The sequence below is a fragment of the Trypanosoma cruzi genome, genomic scaffold (genome assembly GCF_000209065.1).
Source record: "Trypanosoma cruzi strain CL Brener 1047053515179 genomic scaffold, whole genome shotgun sequence".
NCBI lineage: Eukaryota > Euglenozoa > Kinetoplastea > Trypanosomatida > Trypanosomatidae > Trypanosoma > Trypanosoma cruzi.
Window position 1 is genome coordinate 17620 of NW_001849338.1, and position 16510 is coordinate 34129.

The following is a 16510-nucleotide window of genomic DNA, read 5'->3' on the forward strand; positions in this document are numbered from 1 at the left end:
GCGATGGAGCTTATCCGCAAAGAATTCACCGTGGCACGACGAATTACCGACATCTCCGCTTTGGGCCAGTTATATGAGGAAAGCAAACGAGGCGACTCGAGAGATGTGTGCGCTGTCAGTGTGGTAGCAGAGAAGGCCTCTAGCGGGGCAATTCACAACCTTATGCCGCACGCACGAACAGCCGATGAACGAGGAGAGCTGCGTGACCTTTTTGATGGCAATCGAAGTGGCGCCATCGACCCGACTGCGCCACGCCAGGATGCTGCGGTCCATGTTGGAAATGAATCGAACCCCGCTGGACATGGCGATTCTGGGGTTACAAAAAATCGCGGCGCGATCGGAGACGAGGCAGGCGCGCCCCTTGACAAAGAAAGGGACCGAGGAATGTATCCGCAGCCGGGCCGATTGGAAGCAGTGTGTTGTTTTTCGACATGCGTGGATAACGGCGAGTCGTTGGTTTGAGATTGCGGCCTTAACTCCCAACAATTTTAAACTGAAGCCGGACGGGGCCTTAATTTTGGACTGGTCCGTCGCGCCGAAGACGGCAAGGCGGATCCCCACCGCGCCTTTCGGTTCGCCATGACACGAGGGCAGGAGGACGTGTTAGACACTATAAAGTTATGCAGGACACTTCGACGCAACGAGAATCTCACGAATATTACGACCGTTCAAATCGAAAGAGCTCTGGCTCCTTGGTGCGCCACGGCGCATTCAATAAAACACGGTGCGTTGAGGCACGCGGCTCAAATCGTGGAGACACACGATTCGAATCCACACGTGATCTCGCAGTTGGCGAAGCACGTCGACCCGTTCGACCTTCCCCATAACACAGTTTGTTATTTGTGGAGGTAAACCACAATGATGACCCAGGTGTTGCCGCTGGTCGCATTGATGTGAAGGGAGAAACTGCGGAAGGGCAGGAACTCTGGCTGAGAGCGGAGGAGCGTTTTTTCCGTGATTTTAATCACAATCATGCTGCTGCAATGACGAGACGCGCGACAAGGACGCGTCCGGCCACTCCACAAGATGAACACGCTATCCCGCTACAGCGAGTCAACGTGCCCGTATTGAACCTAGAGTGGATTAAAAGTCGGTTGAGCCCGGCCACCTTGGAGAGACTCATGCAAGTTTGGGGACTCGTCGGGCGGCTCACTTTCCCTCCGTCTTCCTCCGGTAAAGCGCGCGAAGGATCACGGAGGATTCCAACCGCTGACGCGCATTTGTTACGAAAAGCAGGAATAATCGAGGACGCTTCGTCCACAATAACAGGCGGATGGATAATACCTTTCTCAGTTGTGGAGGAGAAAACCACCGGTTTACGACGACGATGGATCACGTGGCCACGCGACAAGAACAGAGACGACCCTTACGAGGCGAATGTTCCTCTTTTACACATTTCCCATTATTTGCCGCCTGCGATGGCTGAGGCCGCTTCCTGCCTGGACTTAAAGGCGTCCTTTTTTCGTGTTTCTTTGCCGCGGGAGACTCGGCATCTCTTTCGATGCCGCGCGGAGGACGGCACGCTGGTGGAGCTGACACGGCTCCCAGTGGGATACAAGGCCGGCCCAGAAATTCTCCAGATTATTACCTCGGCAATTGCGGTGGTGACGACGGTGGCTCACCGCCTCTGGGCTGCACTTCCATCGGTGCGTATCGACGTGTGGATCGATGATATACGCATTGCAGGGTCGAAAAGCGGTGCGACATTGTGGGAAGCCCAAGTGCTTCGTAATGCGGACAGTTGTAACGCATCCATGGGGGAGGGACGCGAATCGGGCGCTACGCAGTACACCTTTCTGTGGACGCAATTTGATCACACTCACCGGGCGGTATCCCTGAGTGAGAAGTTTGTCCGGTCTGTATGCGCCATGACGTCGCTTAATTCTTCAACCATCGCGGAAATGGAGGTTGTGGCGTCACGTTTTTTGTACGCGGCTGCCATTTTTGGCACGCGTTTATGCGACTACTACTTTTTTATCAAGGCAGGGCGACGGCGATTATCCGCACTTCACCGGGGGATTGTGCTGAAGACATCCCCGGCGAACCTTCCGCCGTCAGCGGTTGGTTTGGATGAGAGATTACGACACATCATCGGGAATAATTGTAAGCGAATCATCAAGCCCGCGGAAAAGGCATCGGCCGCCGTCACGGATGCGTCACTCAATGGTTGGGGAGCCGTTTTCATTTCAGACTTCGGCGACGTTAAAATTGCCGGAGGGAAATGGAAGAAGAAGTCTTTTCTTATCATGCAGGCCGAGGCACGCGCGGTACGCTTAGCCTTATCGGCTTTTTCTGCCATCCTGCCATCCACCATGGACGTTTGGGTAGACAACACTTCGCTGCGAGGAGCGGCGAATAAAGGCAGCTCAAAACCACACGCCACGACGCGGGAGCTGCGACGGATATATGAGTTTTTGGACTCTCGCGGAGTGCGGGCATCCTTTGCGTACGTACGGCCAGCGCAAAACCCCGCAGACGACATATCACGCGGTCGTGTTTTTGCACCTCAGGACTTGCGAAGGGGAGCGGCGGTGTCTTGTGGTTGGAGGACTCCAAAGTCTGCCAGTTCGTAAGTAATAATATTTCAAATCCTAACTGAGGACAAAGGACCATGCTAATGGTCCACAGAATTCTATATATTGAATGAGAATAAAACATTGAAGCAATTAACTAAAGAACCTTTTTTCCTAACTTATTTGGTTTCCATAGATAATTTCAGGATCCGGCCAGCTGCCCGGAAGATTATTTTAGGAGCTTGTGAAAAGAATGATCACGGGAGAGCTGGCTAACTTAATTAATGTATGTGTGTATCCTGATAAATGAATGCATTCTTTATGATACTTTCTACCGTATGAATTTTTTGGGAAGAATACCACTTTGTAGGGGCAGGGAGCCGATAGAGGCCAGATAATATTTGTTTTTATTTTGCCACCCCACCCACCCTCTTGATTCCCACCACGCGGCGGGGTCTTGTGGTAGGAGGACCCCAAAGTCTGCCACTTCGTAAGTAATAATATTTCAAATCCTAACTGAGGACAAAGGACCATGCTAATGGTCCACAGAATTCTATATATTGAATGAGAATAAAACATTGAAGCAATTAACTAAAGAACCTTTTTTCCTAACTTATTTGGTTTCCATAGATAATTTCAGGATCCGTTCAGCTGCCCAGGAGATTATTCTCCTTTTTTTTCTTTCTTTATACCACAGTCGCCTTCACGCCGTGGAGGCACCCAGCGAGAGACTCACACGCAAGGGAGTGTGAGAGGGAGGGAGCTGCTATCATCAAACTTCAAAGGCGAAGAAGAAGGAAAGATTTTTGTGGAGTGTGGGTGAAGGCACAGAAGAAACATTGCAGACACGGTCAGACGACATTGTGTGTGTGTGTGTGTTTTCGTTGGCGACTCGGGTGGGGCGTCACGGATGGTCATTGCGCAGGTGGAGGTCCGGCGAGTTTCGTTTTTAGCATGCAAGGAGGGGGAGGAGGTGGGTGCGGTGGATGCTCTGAGGCGATGCACCGACGCCGAGGGGGATGAGGACACCGTTCAGTGCTTCCTTTCGCTCATTGCGCCGTCTGGCATAGAGTTGAGCTGCCATGCCGCGCTGCCACATGAGACGTACACAGGGGAGGCGAAGGAGTTGAGGGTTTGTTGTGCAACGAACGAAGATCTACAGGACATTTGGTTTTCGGTACGGGAAATATGTGGGACTCGTGCAGAATTGGACGGTGACAACGTGACACTGCCGTGCCGCCTGTGGTGCCTCAAGAGCACAGCAAGGCGACAGTGTCAGAGAGACACGGCAAGTGATGCCTCGTCGTGTAGTCACCACACTTTTTCTTTTTTAAATTCCTCTGGAAGCGAAGAAGGCGAGGAAAACGGTGAGGATGCCGATGCGTTCCCCACGTCGAATTGGCAGCTGCTTGCCGAGGGCAGACTACGTTTCATGGAGTATGGCCTGCAGAATGTAGAGTTAGAGATGGACTCTGTGGCAATGGACCGTTCGGGGGCTTTTGTGTCCGTGTTGTTTTTTGTTGCCCCACGTCTGCAGTGCACATTGGAGGAAACTGGGGCGAACTTGCTGGAGCAGGAGGACGACAATCCTCCTATGTGGATGCGTTTAGAAGCACACGAGAGCTGTGATCCTACATCTCTCCGAGGCATCTTCTTTTCCGATGATGACGAAGATGAAGAGGAGGAAAAGGAGAAGGATGATGCTGATAATGAAGAAGAGGAAGAGGAGGATTTGAAAAGTTTTGTTGATTCTCATGCGGCAGCACCCAGTGAAGATCTCGTGAATGTTTCTGATGTCTCTGAGGCTTTTGACGTTGAGGGTGCTGCAAATGCTTCCGCCGAGCCCCTATGTGCCACGAGGAAGAGGAGCGGCGAGAGGGACGAGGCAGTTGCGGCTGCGGTGGCCGTGCGGGAGAGCGATACTCACGCGGAGCCACAGCGCACTAAAATGATGGTCCTGTCGTCTACATCCGATCTGCGTGAGCGCACCGCAGCACGGTGGGTGTTGTTTGTCGATATGGCGCCTTGGAATCTGCACATGCCCGCCGATGAAGAAAGCATTGAATATGCCTCAACCGGTGAAACTGGGAATGATTTTTGCGACGCCGCCGAGAGATTGTGGCGGCTGACGTGTTGCAAGGCCGATGGACATGTGTTGGCCTGCGGCTCTTCTTTTTACGAATCAGTCTGCTCTCACCATGGCTGGTCTGACGTGATTGTGGCAATCGATGATGACATTCTAGCGGTCGCCGTTTTGTCATTGCAGCTGCAGGCTCTGCTGCCTGTTGAGGTTGGCGATGATGTCAACAAGAACAAAAAAGACGCTTTTTTGCCGTTGGAGAATAACGTGCCACTTCCAAATTGCCTAATGCGATGGGTGCCGGTGGCAGTGTCAACACAAATACCGGTTGCGGATCTTCTTGTTTCATCTGCAGACGCATGCATGTATTCTGTACCGCTATATGTGACGACCACAGGCAACACTTTTGCCCCTTCGTCTTTCTTTCCCTTTCGGAAGGGTAAAGCGTTGTCGGTGCAGGCAATTTTGGACCGGTTGCCTGAAGTGGTAGGTACCTCGGACACGACGGGGTGGATGAAGGCACAGCAACGTGTTGCCGCTCAATTCCATGAGGAAATGTCAGGACAGGTGCGTGGCCGTTATTTGCCCGAGGAGCAGCTCACAGTGCCCCGGTGCATAGACGCGGTCTATTCCGTTGCACTTCATGTGTGTTTTGCGGTCTCTCAGCAGCTGTGCCCTCATGTAGACATGGGTGTGGCATATCCTTTTGTCGCGCTCACTATTAGCGGAGGATGTGAGTTGTTGCTTCACGCATCCGGCGAGAGGAAAGAAAAGGATCGGGATGATCTCCGACGTGCACCAGTGGTAAGATTTGATGCGCGTGTACAAACAACCTTGGATAAGGCTCATTCCGTTCTGCTGCTAACGCTGCACAGTCCGGTCGCGCCAGAAGTCGTATTTGGGCGGGCTGTTCTTTCCATTTTTGAGTTATCGCCCAAGTCTACCGGCCGCCTTTGGCTTCCACTTCGAAGTGGCAGGGAATTGGATTGCGAGACATGTGACGGCTGTGATCCGAGCCCATTGTTGGATCCACCTCCTGTGGGGTGGATTCACTGCAGCTATGAATGTATCATTCTCTCTGAGGAGCGAGCGAATTCGGCTGCTTTTTTGGCAAATCAGGAGTTACTCCAACAGCCTCTTCTGCTTGCCGCACCACTCTTTGTGCCGAAGTATTTTTCCTCTTCTTCTCTTGGAGCCCCACTCAGGTGGAACTGTTTGCGGCTTTGTATTGTAGAGGCGGTGGATTTCTGTGGGGTTCTGGTGCGTTCTGGGAGGTGGAAACAGAAGAGGGGCGTGTACGCGAGGGCGGATGTGCTCCCACCGCCCCATTCTGCATCGTATGCGGATAGTTCCACGGTTACTGCGGCATTTACAACACCCGCCCTCGTTTCTCATAATCCCCGCTGGGTCTGTTGTGGCAGCTTAACTATTGCTGCAGACACGACACATCTTATTATTCGGCTTTTTGATGAACTAGACGGCGGCGATGGTCTGCTGGATGGAGACACGGCGGGTATAGGGGTCATTGATATCCCGCGTGTCACCAACTCAAGATTTTGGACCACTCCTACAGGAGAAGCATGGCTGCCACTTATTGCCCCGAGAAGGGGGGCATCTCCATGTTATCACGGGGCAGTTTTCTTGCGGTGGACATTTAGTAGCCGGGATGATCCGCACATGGATGTACTTCATGGAACCAGGACAAGTCTTTGTCCAACTTGGTCTCTTTCCGCGCAAACCCAACCGCATGGCACGTATTGGGTGCATCTTAGCTGTATAGAGTTGCTGTGGACATGGCTGCTCCATCACGTTGCGTGGAAGGCGTCTTTTGCGTCGTCGTCGTTGCAGCGGCGTCCAGTCTTTTTCTTGTGGTTAAGGGCAGGTTATTTTATGCACGAACTTCCCTTGGAGCCGCCATCCGAAGGCGATTGTTATATCAATGTGCATGGGGCGGTGTGTCTTCCGCTTACAGACCATGTGGAGGTGGCGGTGTGTTGCCGTCATGACTTCAATTTCCTTCCTTGTGCCTCTTCAAATGCACCTCTGCCCATTCTTTCCGCGGAGGATGGTTCCAAGGCAGTCTCTGTTGTTGGAGTGGGGGAGTTGTTACTGTCGAAGGAGGATAGGGATGATATCGTTGCCTACCACAGATTACACCGGGTGGTGATAATGATTGAGCCCCATGTCATGTACCCACCGTGCTCTGTGCAGGCGGGTTTATTGACAGCGCAGCTACACATTGCCCAAATTGCACAGCAAGAAAGTGATGCCCTTTGTCGTCATGCAGCGACACGATGGACATGGCCGCCTCCACATCACTCTACACTTGTGGAACTGCGTCTAGGGAGAGTTTTCATGTTGCATGCGCGTACAACACTTCTCCAGTCAAGCCATACGCCATCGCCGCCTCGACGCTGGATTGTTGGCGTCCGAGAGAAGGCGGGGGGCTCAGACAAGTCGAATTCTCATGATACCGCAAGCGCCTCACATGCGGACATTATTCACCCTCCAGTGACCCTGAATGCCACTGCCGCATCCAACGTGTCACAGGGGGAGGGCAGCGATGCATTGTATCTTCGCTGGCCGGCATCACCGTTTGTAATCGGTCTTCGTCAACGTCCCTCGCCACCGATGATTGAACTTCTTCTCTCACGGGAATTAGCGAATTCCGAGGCAGTGGGCGTAGCTGTAACCACCGAACAGGTAGGATCCGTCACACTCGATCTGCCATACTGCTTTGAGAGGCAAAAAGGCACTCAGTTGTATGCCATCCGCCACCCGTGCGCCTCACAGGCGATTTCTGGGAGCGGCGGTGTGATTGGTTTTGTGGAGCTGCATTTTGACCACAACTTTGTTCAAGAAGACGTGGGCGTTGAGGCAAAAGTCATGGAAGCGCCAGAGAAGGTGGTGGGACGTGAGAGAGTTTTGGTCATTACGGTGGTGAAGGCCCGCTACCGGCAACGAATGTGCCTCCCGCCTTCATTGCAAAAAGAGGACACAGAAGAAACGTTGACATCTTTTGTCGTGGGCGTGGGAGAGACGTCGTGGCGTACGACAACCCAAAAGGGCATGACGCCGCAGTTTGACTGTCAAATGCTATTTGACCTTCCACGTAAAAATAAAAATGAGGCGGAAATGGGTTCCGACGACGTGGTGGAGATTCGAATGCAGATGCTCCCCGAGCTATCAATCAGTGACACTGATCCTACTCGGACCGTGGGGATGATGTTGTCGCCGCCGTTTGTAACCGCCTTTGCCTTTTTGCGGTTGTGCTATGATGATGTTGTCTCTGCAGGCGAGATGAATTCCGGTCAGTGGGTTCCCTTGTACACATTTGATGATCATATGAGTGTTGTGCGCATTCTTGTGGGCGAAGTGCTTGTGCGATGGAGTTGGATGAATCAGTTTTCATGGGGCTGTGTGACGCCCATGTCGGTGTGCAGGGCGCCGTCTTCAGCAAACCAACCGGCCAACGACGTGCCAACGCCGCCGTCTACGAGGGGCGGCGATGAATCCCTTTCGTTGCCACCGCCTGTGTACCTGTCGCTGCAGGTTTGCGATTTTGTGTACTTCAATATTTCCCCACTTGAAACTGCGCAGAAGAAGGAGAGAAGTGAGCTTTTTTTGATGGTCTCCATGAGCGAGTCGCCAAATTATTTAAAGCCAACAACTTCGTTTCAATGCCCTGGCGACGATCACCATCGCCACCACCATCTACAGCAGCAACAGGAAACGCATCCGTGGGACGGGTTTGGCGTGAGATACGGGGATCGCACTGGTGGCGCGGCATTCGATCCCGTTTCGAAGCGCTGTGTGTGGAGGGAGTACTGTCTGCTTCCGTTGTTCATGGATGAAGGGTTGAATTTGTGCTTTGAGGTCTACTGTTGCAGCGAAGAGGGTAGCGCCACTGTTGTGGGCAGCGGATACTTGAATAATTGGGATGTCGTGGGGCGTGGGATTACGGCAGTTGCCATCTTTGCCTTGGGTGACATGCAGCCGTGCGGTGCGCTGACAGTAGCGCTGATGCAGAAACCTCTTTATAGGGATTTGATGGTCGTCTCCACCGGTCAACCACAGGAACGGGTAACGGAGTCGCCAGCAAGGGATAAAGACAAAGTTAAGCCACAGCCGCAACTAGCAGGTGATTTGAAAGGTGTGAAGTTTTTCCAGTCATCATCGTCATCACCATCGGGGATTGATGTTCCGCAATCGGCGTTGCTGCGCATCACCGTACACAGCGTGGAGGTTTACGGCCAGAGTGTATCACTCTCTGACGTATGTTGGGAGTTAAAGTTACGGAGTGATGCGACGTACGCTCCTCAGGGAAAGAAGTACCAGTGGACAAGTCTGGATGCAGCCAATAGTTTACTGGGGGAGGGCCATGGAGAGGAATGGGTCGGTTGGATGTGCGCGCAGAACATGTCCACGATAGAGATTTCTCTTTTACGTCGCGATGTGGTGGGAGGCAGAAGGATGGCGTTGACGGGCATGCGGGATGTACACGGCTGGTTTGTTGTCAATTTTCCCACACATCCGTCGGGTGAGGATTCCAGACGATCAGTTCACGTGGATTTGTTACGTGGTGCTCCTTTTGGGCCTTTTAACGATGACTCCGTTCCTGTGGGACGGCTCTACATGTCATACAGTCCGCTCCTATACTCGGGTGTGTTGTATGATCCTTTTACCGTCTTTTTCAAGCGCACACTTCGTCTTGTGGTGACGGAGTTGCTCGGCGTGGTGCGTTCGAGGCATCTGCGCTCCTCACGGCTTCAGCGGATGTTACACGAGACAAGAGGGGTTGGTGAAACCGAAAAGGAGGAAGTAAAGGACGGGGAACATAACCACGACACGAGTGAGAAGGATGCGCGTGTATGCATGAGGCTGCAGTGCGGAACAGCAACGGCGGTGTCGTCGCTTTTTTCCCCACCCATTATGAAGGTGTCGAAGCGAAACGGCATGTGGCAACTCGATGGGGAACAGCACTGCGAGACGATGCAGTTCTCTTTGCTGCTGGACTGCATCCCTGTGGACTGTGAGGAGGTCGCCGATGTGCGTCTCTCACTGCACTTATGCCACGCGCTTGCGCAGCCGAAGCAAACAGACGGGGCCAACGCATTGCTTGGGAGCGTATTGATTGGGGAAGGTGTCACACATTTGTCATGGTCAGGCGAAAAGGAAGGCTCGGGGTTGTCAACGACAACCGTAGCTGCTAGAGGAGGGGCGTCAAAACCAGCAGGTGATGCCGCATCGCTTTGGGTCCCAATTCCTGCCGTGGGCGAGAAATCAGCACGAACGGCGTATGCACATCTGCATTACGCCTGGTCACATGAGGTGAGTTTGGGCAGCTGGCTCGTGTGTATTCGAATCCGTTCTTTGGGACAACAATCCACGCTTTATCGTCCGTTTCTTTTTTTCCGCGTGCGGTTCCCGAACGGTGCGGAGCTTTGCTTGCCGCTGGATTTATTTTGCGCCTTCTCGACTTCTAATCCATCAAATGATGAGGGCCATTCAGCGGCCGTGGCAACACCGCTGCGATCCACGTGGTCCTTTTCTCACGTTCAACTGCCAGTGATTTGGCCGTTGGGGGCACAAATTGAATCTGTCGAGCTGCACGATTGTGTGGCGGCGGGGCTCACAATTCATGTGGGCACACATCGGTGGTCGTCCAGCGACACGCCGCTTCTGGCGCTTCTTGTTGACCAGAATGAAACTCAAGAGCCCCGGTCAACAGGATCGGTTTTGTTTTCTTCTGAGCGGTGGTTGCGATTCAAGGGTGTAGGCACCGGAGAGCAGAGGGGTGAGGCAGGGACGAGTGAGTGTGTGCATGAGGTCCTGTTGGCGCGGTCCGCTTGTCCGCCAAGGGGAGTTGACGCGACTAGATGCCTGCATGTACCGTTCCACTGGTGGCCTCTTCAGGCATCCTTGCGTTTCACCGCCTCCGGCTCCGATCTGGTGGCGCTGGGGGCGGGTCGGCTGGCAGTGAGCTGCCGACTATGCATCGGCCGGTGGCAGCTGGATTCGACAACCGCAACAGCAGGATGGGTGTGGGAGAGAAATGATGACGATAATGAGGTAAAGGCCGATGAGATGTTCGCCTCCTACGTTGAAGTGGAACCGTCCACTGCCTCTGTGACGGCGACGTGGGGGACGCCCGCTAATAAGAATAGTGCTGCTGCTGTCGCAACTGGTGGCGGGGCGTTGAGGCGTCATTTTTCTGTTGAAGAACTACGCGATGGATTGACGCGGTATGCTGTTCGTGTGAGCGTCATTTGCCGCACAAGATGTGCTTCCAAATTTGGCTCAGAGTCCACGACCCCACCCCCAGCATCCGCGGCATGGAATGCGGGCATGAATACCGTTTACACATACGAGGGCGTTCTTATTGTCGATGATGACTGCACCAGCACTTGTGGGGAGACTCGATTGGTGCTTGTGGAAGGTTCCGGGGTTTCTGCGAGGGCGCCTAAAGACTCTGGCAGAGAAGAAAATTCAATCGCCATGGCGTGGGTTATTGCACACGAAGAGATGAAGCTCTTTGCAACAGAGCGGGAAGACTCCCATGCGGCACGGTTGTGTCGTCCATCTCTGGACGCCGTGGGGAAGATGAGACGTTGGCGACAACGCCGCACGAACGATGTACACCAGAAGCCTGAAATGCTGTCATGGCTGGTGACATCGATTGAGGTGAAAAAATTGCCGGTTGTGTTGACGTCGATGCCCAATGCAACTGTGACGGCTTCCAATGGTTTTCCCGCCACGGGATTTATTCCTCAGGACCTTCCTGTGTTGATTCATTTGGGCTTAAAGCGACTTCGACGTTGCCATTCCCACAAGACATCTGCCTCTTTGAATGGGGAGAGGGTGGTGATGGTGGGCGGGGGTGAAGGGGGACTTCGCGCACGTTTTTCTCCCGTTTCTTTGCATGCTCGTTCCGTCAACACTCAACGAATTCGGCCACTTTGCACTCTGCACGTGGAGCCCATGTGGTGTATTTCACCACAGCATTGGATGGATCACAGACGGCCGCTGAATCTCATGCTTTGGCAGGAGCTGTCGTCTAGCGAGGAGCTCAGCTGCATACTGGGCACTCTGCGCCTGGATGTCCTTCTTAGAGATGCCGCTGCTCAACGCCCTACTAGAAGTGGTGGTGATTTTGGGGGGGAGGTTGTGACCGATTGGCAGCCACTTCACGGCAGTGAATTGTCAGCACGGTGTGCGGGAATTGTACGAGTGCGATTCCGCCCCGTTATGCACCTACCGAGGGAGGAGCGTATGAAGGACCGCCAGGTGCCTGTTTGCGTGGAGGTGCTGGAGGTCACTGCACAGTCCTTCAAGGGAATTTTTTGTTCAAGGCACGGAGGCCGATTGGGGCTGATGTTTTCTCCCGCAGAGAATGCCGGCTTTTCGTCCTGCAGCAGCACATTTTTGCGGCGTGGCGGAGAGGAGGCGAAATTTGCAACCGACGAAACGGGTTCTCGTGGGCGGCAAATGAAGGATGCTGCCGTTACTTCCGGCATGATCACGGAAGCTGCGGATTTTTTACCGAATGATGACGAACATTTTTCTTTTGAGGAGGCGGCGAGGGAAAATAGGGAGATGAATATCGATCGCAGCGGCCCGAGTGAAACGGATGATCATGTGAGTGTTCATGGCAATGAGGGAACAACGCCAGAGGAACTTGTGGCACTCTCGACATTCCACACTATTCTTCTGGAGGGACGAGAGATGGATCTGGACACGGGGCAGAAGACATGGTTTGGAATGGACGTTATTCTGGTGGAATGTGGAATTGATGGGCACCAACAGGAGGGTTCAAGTATTGACTGCGAAGATATTGTTCGTGTGTTGGCTGCGGAACGACTGGATTTACGCCTACATTCTTTCATGTCGTGTGGTAGCACCGAGAGGGAGAATCCACAGTCTTTGCAGACATCATCAAGAGCAGGAGTGGCACCGTCTCTCTACAGTGCCGCTAATTTCACGGTGGCGCTCTCTTGCGTTTCTTCAGGTGTTGTCACCGTTCGTCTGCACGTTGTTATACTCGAATCATCTCCCCCTTTTATTCATGAGGGAAATGACACTAACCGTAATGATGATTATGATGGTGAGGATGTGGAAACACGGTGCATCGCTCCACGCTTTTTTTTTGCCGCCGATGGCCATGGAAAGGACAGGATCAGTTCCTTTGGCGACCGTGTCTCTGCAGTGGGTGGTAAAGTGTATAGAATGGGAAGGAAGGTATACGAGTGGGATGCTCAGGAGCTGCAACGCGTACGTTCTTCCTCTTCTTCTTCTACCGCAGGTGCCGTTGCGTTCAGTATTCCACGGCTGAGATGCTTTAAATGGAAAACGGTGAAAACGAAGTCAGGGAACGTGTCTCATTCTACGGCCCTTCCATGGCAATGGCGTTACCGTCTTGGGCACACAACATGGGTCTATGACAACAGGTACATCATGTTGCATGGTGGCATCTGCGTGAGCCAAGTTGGAGGACGAAAACCACCGCCGCTCTTTAAAAGAGGAGATGGGAGGGGACGAAGACATCGAGGGTGTCGCTTTACAAGTTGCATTTTTAATCATGCGGCAGAATCACTTGTCCATGACGCGTCCTCCGCCGTTTTTTGTTACGACACGAAAGAGCATAGCTGGGCGGTGATGGAAACCGAGGAAGGTGACATGGGTAAAGCGAGCATCAATGGTGAAATGGTGCCGTGTCAGCATGTGTTTCACTCCAATGTACTCATTCAAGAAAAGGTTTGGTGCTTTGGTGGCTGTCGTGTGGCGGGAAAAATGCGTGAAGATGGCGATGAATTTGGGGACGCGAAGGATGCAGCGTGGATGACACAAAAAACGGTAAATGCGTGCCGAGGCATTCTCTCCAATGCGTTGAAATGCCTCGATCTTCCCACACGTCAGTGGAGTATTGTGAAGCCGATGGCGCAGATGACAAGCCGTGCAATTTGTCCCGATCGCACCATTCCCTTCTTCTCTGCTGTGAAAACACCACTGATGTCTTCTTCACCGCTTCCTGTGATGTGTCACACGGCGGTGGGGTGGAATGATCAGATGTTCGTTTTTGGCGGCCTACAAGAGGTGGTGGAAGGCGAAGGCACCGTGCTCAGGCCCTCCAATGCGCTCTACATGTTCCACACGATCCGACTCTCGTGGTGGTTACTCTCCCCAGCAAATGCTTTGGACGTTGTCGCTGTTGTTGCTGATGATGGCGGCGTCGGCGGCGGAGGGCTCAACCGTAGTAATGACGACACGGGGCGTCGCAGGAATTGGCCCTCCGCGCGTTACGGACATGCCGCTGCCATTGTGCCTGAACACCCTCACGGTGCCTTTATTGTCCTGGGGGGCGCCACATGTCTTCCTATGAATGGGAAGAAAAGCGGGAAGTTGACGTTTGATTGCGCGTTGGATGAACTGCTGTGGGTATATTACGCAGCATTTGGCTACTGGCAGCGGATTGAGGTCCCGTCATTTGTTCCACTTACCCGGCGTGTATTTTCATCCCTACAAATTGTGAGGTTAACAACAGGAGAACCGTGGATTTCGTACCTTATTGTCATTGCCGGTGGGTGTGACGCCTCTTCTCTGGAGAAGCAGCAGCGGCAGGAGCCACATGCAGAGGAGGAGGCCATTGATAAGAAACAGGACACAGGGCTGTCCGTAGATGCCAATGGGAATACCTGTAGAGGTGATGATATTTCTTGCGTTTCATTGGCAAATGGAGCGATTCGACACGTGTTTTCTACTGTTCTCACTTCCCCACAGTTGGAAACAGCGTGGGCCTCACTGGAGGAGCGTGGTCTTTGGCAGGTGTCAGTGAAAAATCGAACATGATAAGAGAAGTAAATATATATATATATATATATATATATATATACGTCTAGATTATTTATAGCCATCTTTATTCTCTGTGCATGGCGTTTCAAGTGCAACGCATGACATGATTCATGGTGTTGCGGGGGAGGAGTGCATGCACGGAGGGATGGGCAACTGGTGCTTATTATTATTATTATTATTATTATTATTATTATTTTCTATTCATGATGAACCCTTTGCGGGGATAAATAATAATAATAATAATAATAACAATAATAATAATCATTTGATGATCTGTTTATTATCATTACCTTCATTACATACAATTATGTATCTGACGGTGTTTCTGCTTACTGCAAATGGTGAGAATTTGATTAATTTTTTTTTACAGATAATTCTACCTTTTTTTTTTTTTCTTTTTTCTGGCGTGTACCGCACGTATGGTTGTGTTGGTGGTAGTAACGAAGGATAGTAGGACCGGTGGCAGCTTGTGGTGAGCATTATAATTCTGGAGGGAGGCGATATTCTTCTTTTCTTTTTTTTTTTCTTTTTTAAATTTTATTTTATTTATTATATTACATTTTTTTTTGTTGTTGTTGTTGTTTATTATTGACGGTTTTAATTTAAATTTATAGTTCGCTTGCGGATGTCGTGGCACGGAGGCTCTCATAAATGGCTGTTTTTTTTTCTTCTACGTGGCGTGTTGCTGCTGTTGCTACTTCTGCCGTTGGAAGCGGGGGAGGTGGTGGTGGTGGCGGCGGCGAAGTCGGCACCCAAAGTGGAAGAAGAGGACTTTTACGAAGTTTTGGGCCTCGGCAAGGAGCGCGACGATGCGAGTGAACGGGACATCAAATCGGCCTGGCGCAAGTTGTCCAAGAAGCACCACCCGGACCTTGCAGGGGAATCACAGCGTGAGGTTTACCAGCGGATTCAACGCGCCTACGAGGTACTTGGGGACCGCAAAAAGCGGAAGGTTTACGACATTCTTGGCATTGACGGCGTCAAGAAGATTGAACAGCCCCAGGAACAGCAGCAGCAACAACACATGCATTCATTTTTCTCCTTCTTTGGCGGGGGCCATCAGCAACAGCAGGTGGACCGCGGTAAGAATGAGGATTTGGTTTTGCTGGTGCCGCTCGAGGATGTCTACAGCGGGGCAGCACACACTGTGAAGCTCTCCAAGACAAAAATATGCCGCACCTGTCGCGGAACAGGGGCGCGTAGCAAAGATCATCTTGTGCGATGTCCGCACTGCAATGGGGAGGGTCGAGTTCTGCGTCGTGTGCAACTCGCCCCGGGATTTATTCAGCAGATGGAGCAGCCATGCGCCCACTGCAATGGTCAGGGTGTATTCATATCAGAAAAGTGCTTGACGTGTAAGGGCAAGAAGACAGTGCGAAGCACTTCCTCCATTAGTATCGACATTGAGCAGGGTATACCAGATGGCCACGTCCTCACATATGAGCTGGAGGCGGATCAACAGCCAAATCAAGTTCCCGGCGATGTTCTCTTCACTGTTGTCACCGCCTCCCACCCCCGCTTTACACGTAGCGACAACGACCTTACGGTGACTGTTGTGCTCACGTTGAAGGAGGCATTACTGGGTTTCAGCAAGTCATTAACGCACCTTGATGGCCACTTGGTAGAGTTGGAGCAGTCGGGTGTCACACAACACGGGGAACGACGCAAAATTGCCGGTGAAGGCATGCCCAAGCACCATGTGCCATCTGAGCGTGGCGATCTTCATATTATCTTTGAGGTGGAGGTGCCATCTCTGCTCACAAAGGCACAAAAAGAGGCTCTTGAACGTGCCTTTGGCTAACGAAAAGGAGATCAATAAATACATACATATATTTAGAGAGAGAGAGAGAGAGAGAAAGAAAAAATGAAGATGAGAAAATTGTAGGGAGGTATGTCTGTGCTTATGTATGTGTTTGTTTGCTTTTTTTTTTTTTTTTTTTCCCTTCTTCTTCTTCTTCTTCTTCTTTTGTATGTGTTTGTGTGTGTGTTTGTGTCTTTCGGTATAAATATATAATAATATACATATTGTTATTATTATTAGTGTGTGAGTGTGCGTGAGGTCAATATA

At 51.9% G+C, this 16510-nt stretch overlaps 2 protein-coding genes across 2 annotated transcripts, besides 16 other annotated features; both read left to right on the forward strand.

Moving 5' to 3' along the window:
- Positions 1–2747: a mobile genetic element.
- Positions 1–3154: a sequence feature (areas not merged during assembly with more than two copies in the genome that could not be assigned to a particular haplotype).
- Positions 2526–2747: a mobile genetic element.
- Positions 2750–3181: a mobile genetic element.
- Positions 3155–3185: a sequence feature (haploid, non-Esmeraldo-like haplotype).
- Positions 3186–16111: a sequence feature (heterozygous, non-Esmeraldo-like haplotype).
- On the forward strand, positions 3424–14439 carry Tc00.1047053509437.30 (hypothetical protein, conserved; the record flags this gene model as incomplete). Its single annotated transcript, XM_813195.1, has 1 exon — positions 3424–14439. The coding sequence occupies one exon, from the start codon at positions 3424–3426 to the stop codon at positions 14437–14439; it is 11016 nt and encodes a 3671-aa protein (XP_818288.1).
- Positions 4174–4244: a sequence feature (GA-rich).
- Positions 14452–14482: a microsatellite.
- Positions 14603–14637: a microsatellite.
- Positions 14669–14704: a microsatellite.
- Positions 14946–15032: a sequence feature (T-rich).
- Tc00.1047053509437.40 (heat shock protein DnaJ, putative) lies at positions 15068–16243 on the forward strand (the record flags this gene model as incomplete). Its single annotated transcript, XM_813196.1, has 1 exon — positions 15068–16243. One exon carries the CDS (start codon positions 15068–15070, stop codon positions 16241–16243), a length of 1176 nt encoding a protein of 391 aa, XP_818289.1.
- Positions 16112–16363: a sequence feature (haploid, non-Esmeraldo-like haplotype).
- Positions 16278–16302: a microsatellite.
- Positions 16364–16510: part of a sequence feature (areas merged during assembly that could not be assigned to a particular haplotype. This can correspond to areas where the two haplotypes were merged or to regions with more than two copies in the genome that were merged during assembly.) that runs on past the window's edge.
- Positions 16365–16408: a sequence feature (CT-rich).
- Positions 16444–16482: a sequence feature (AT_rich).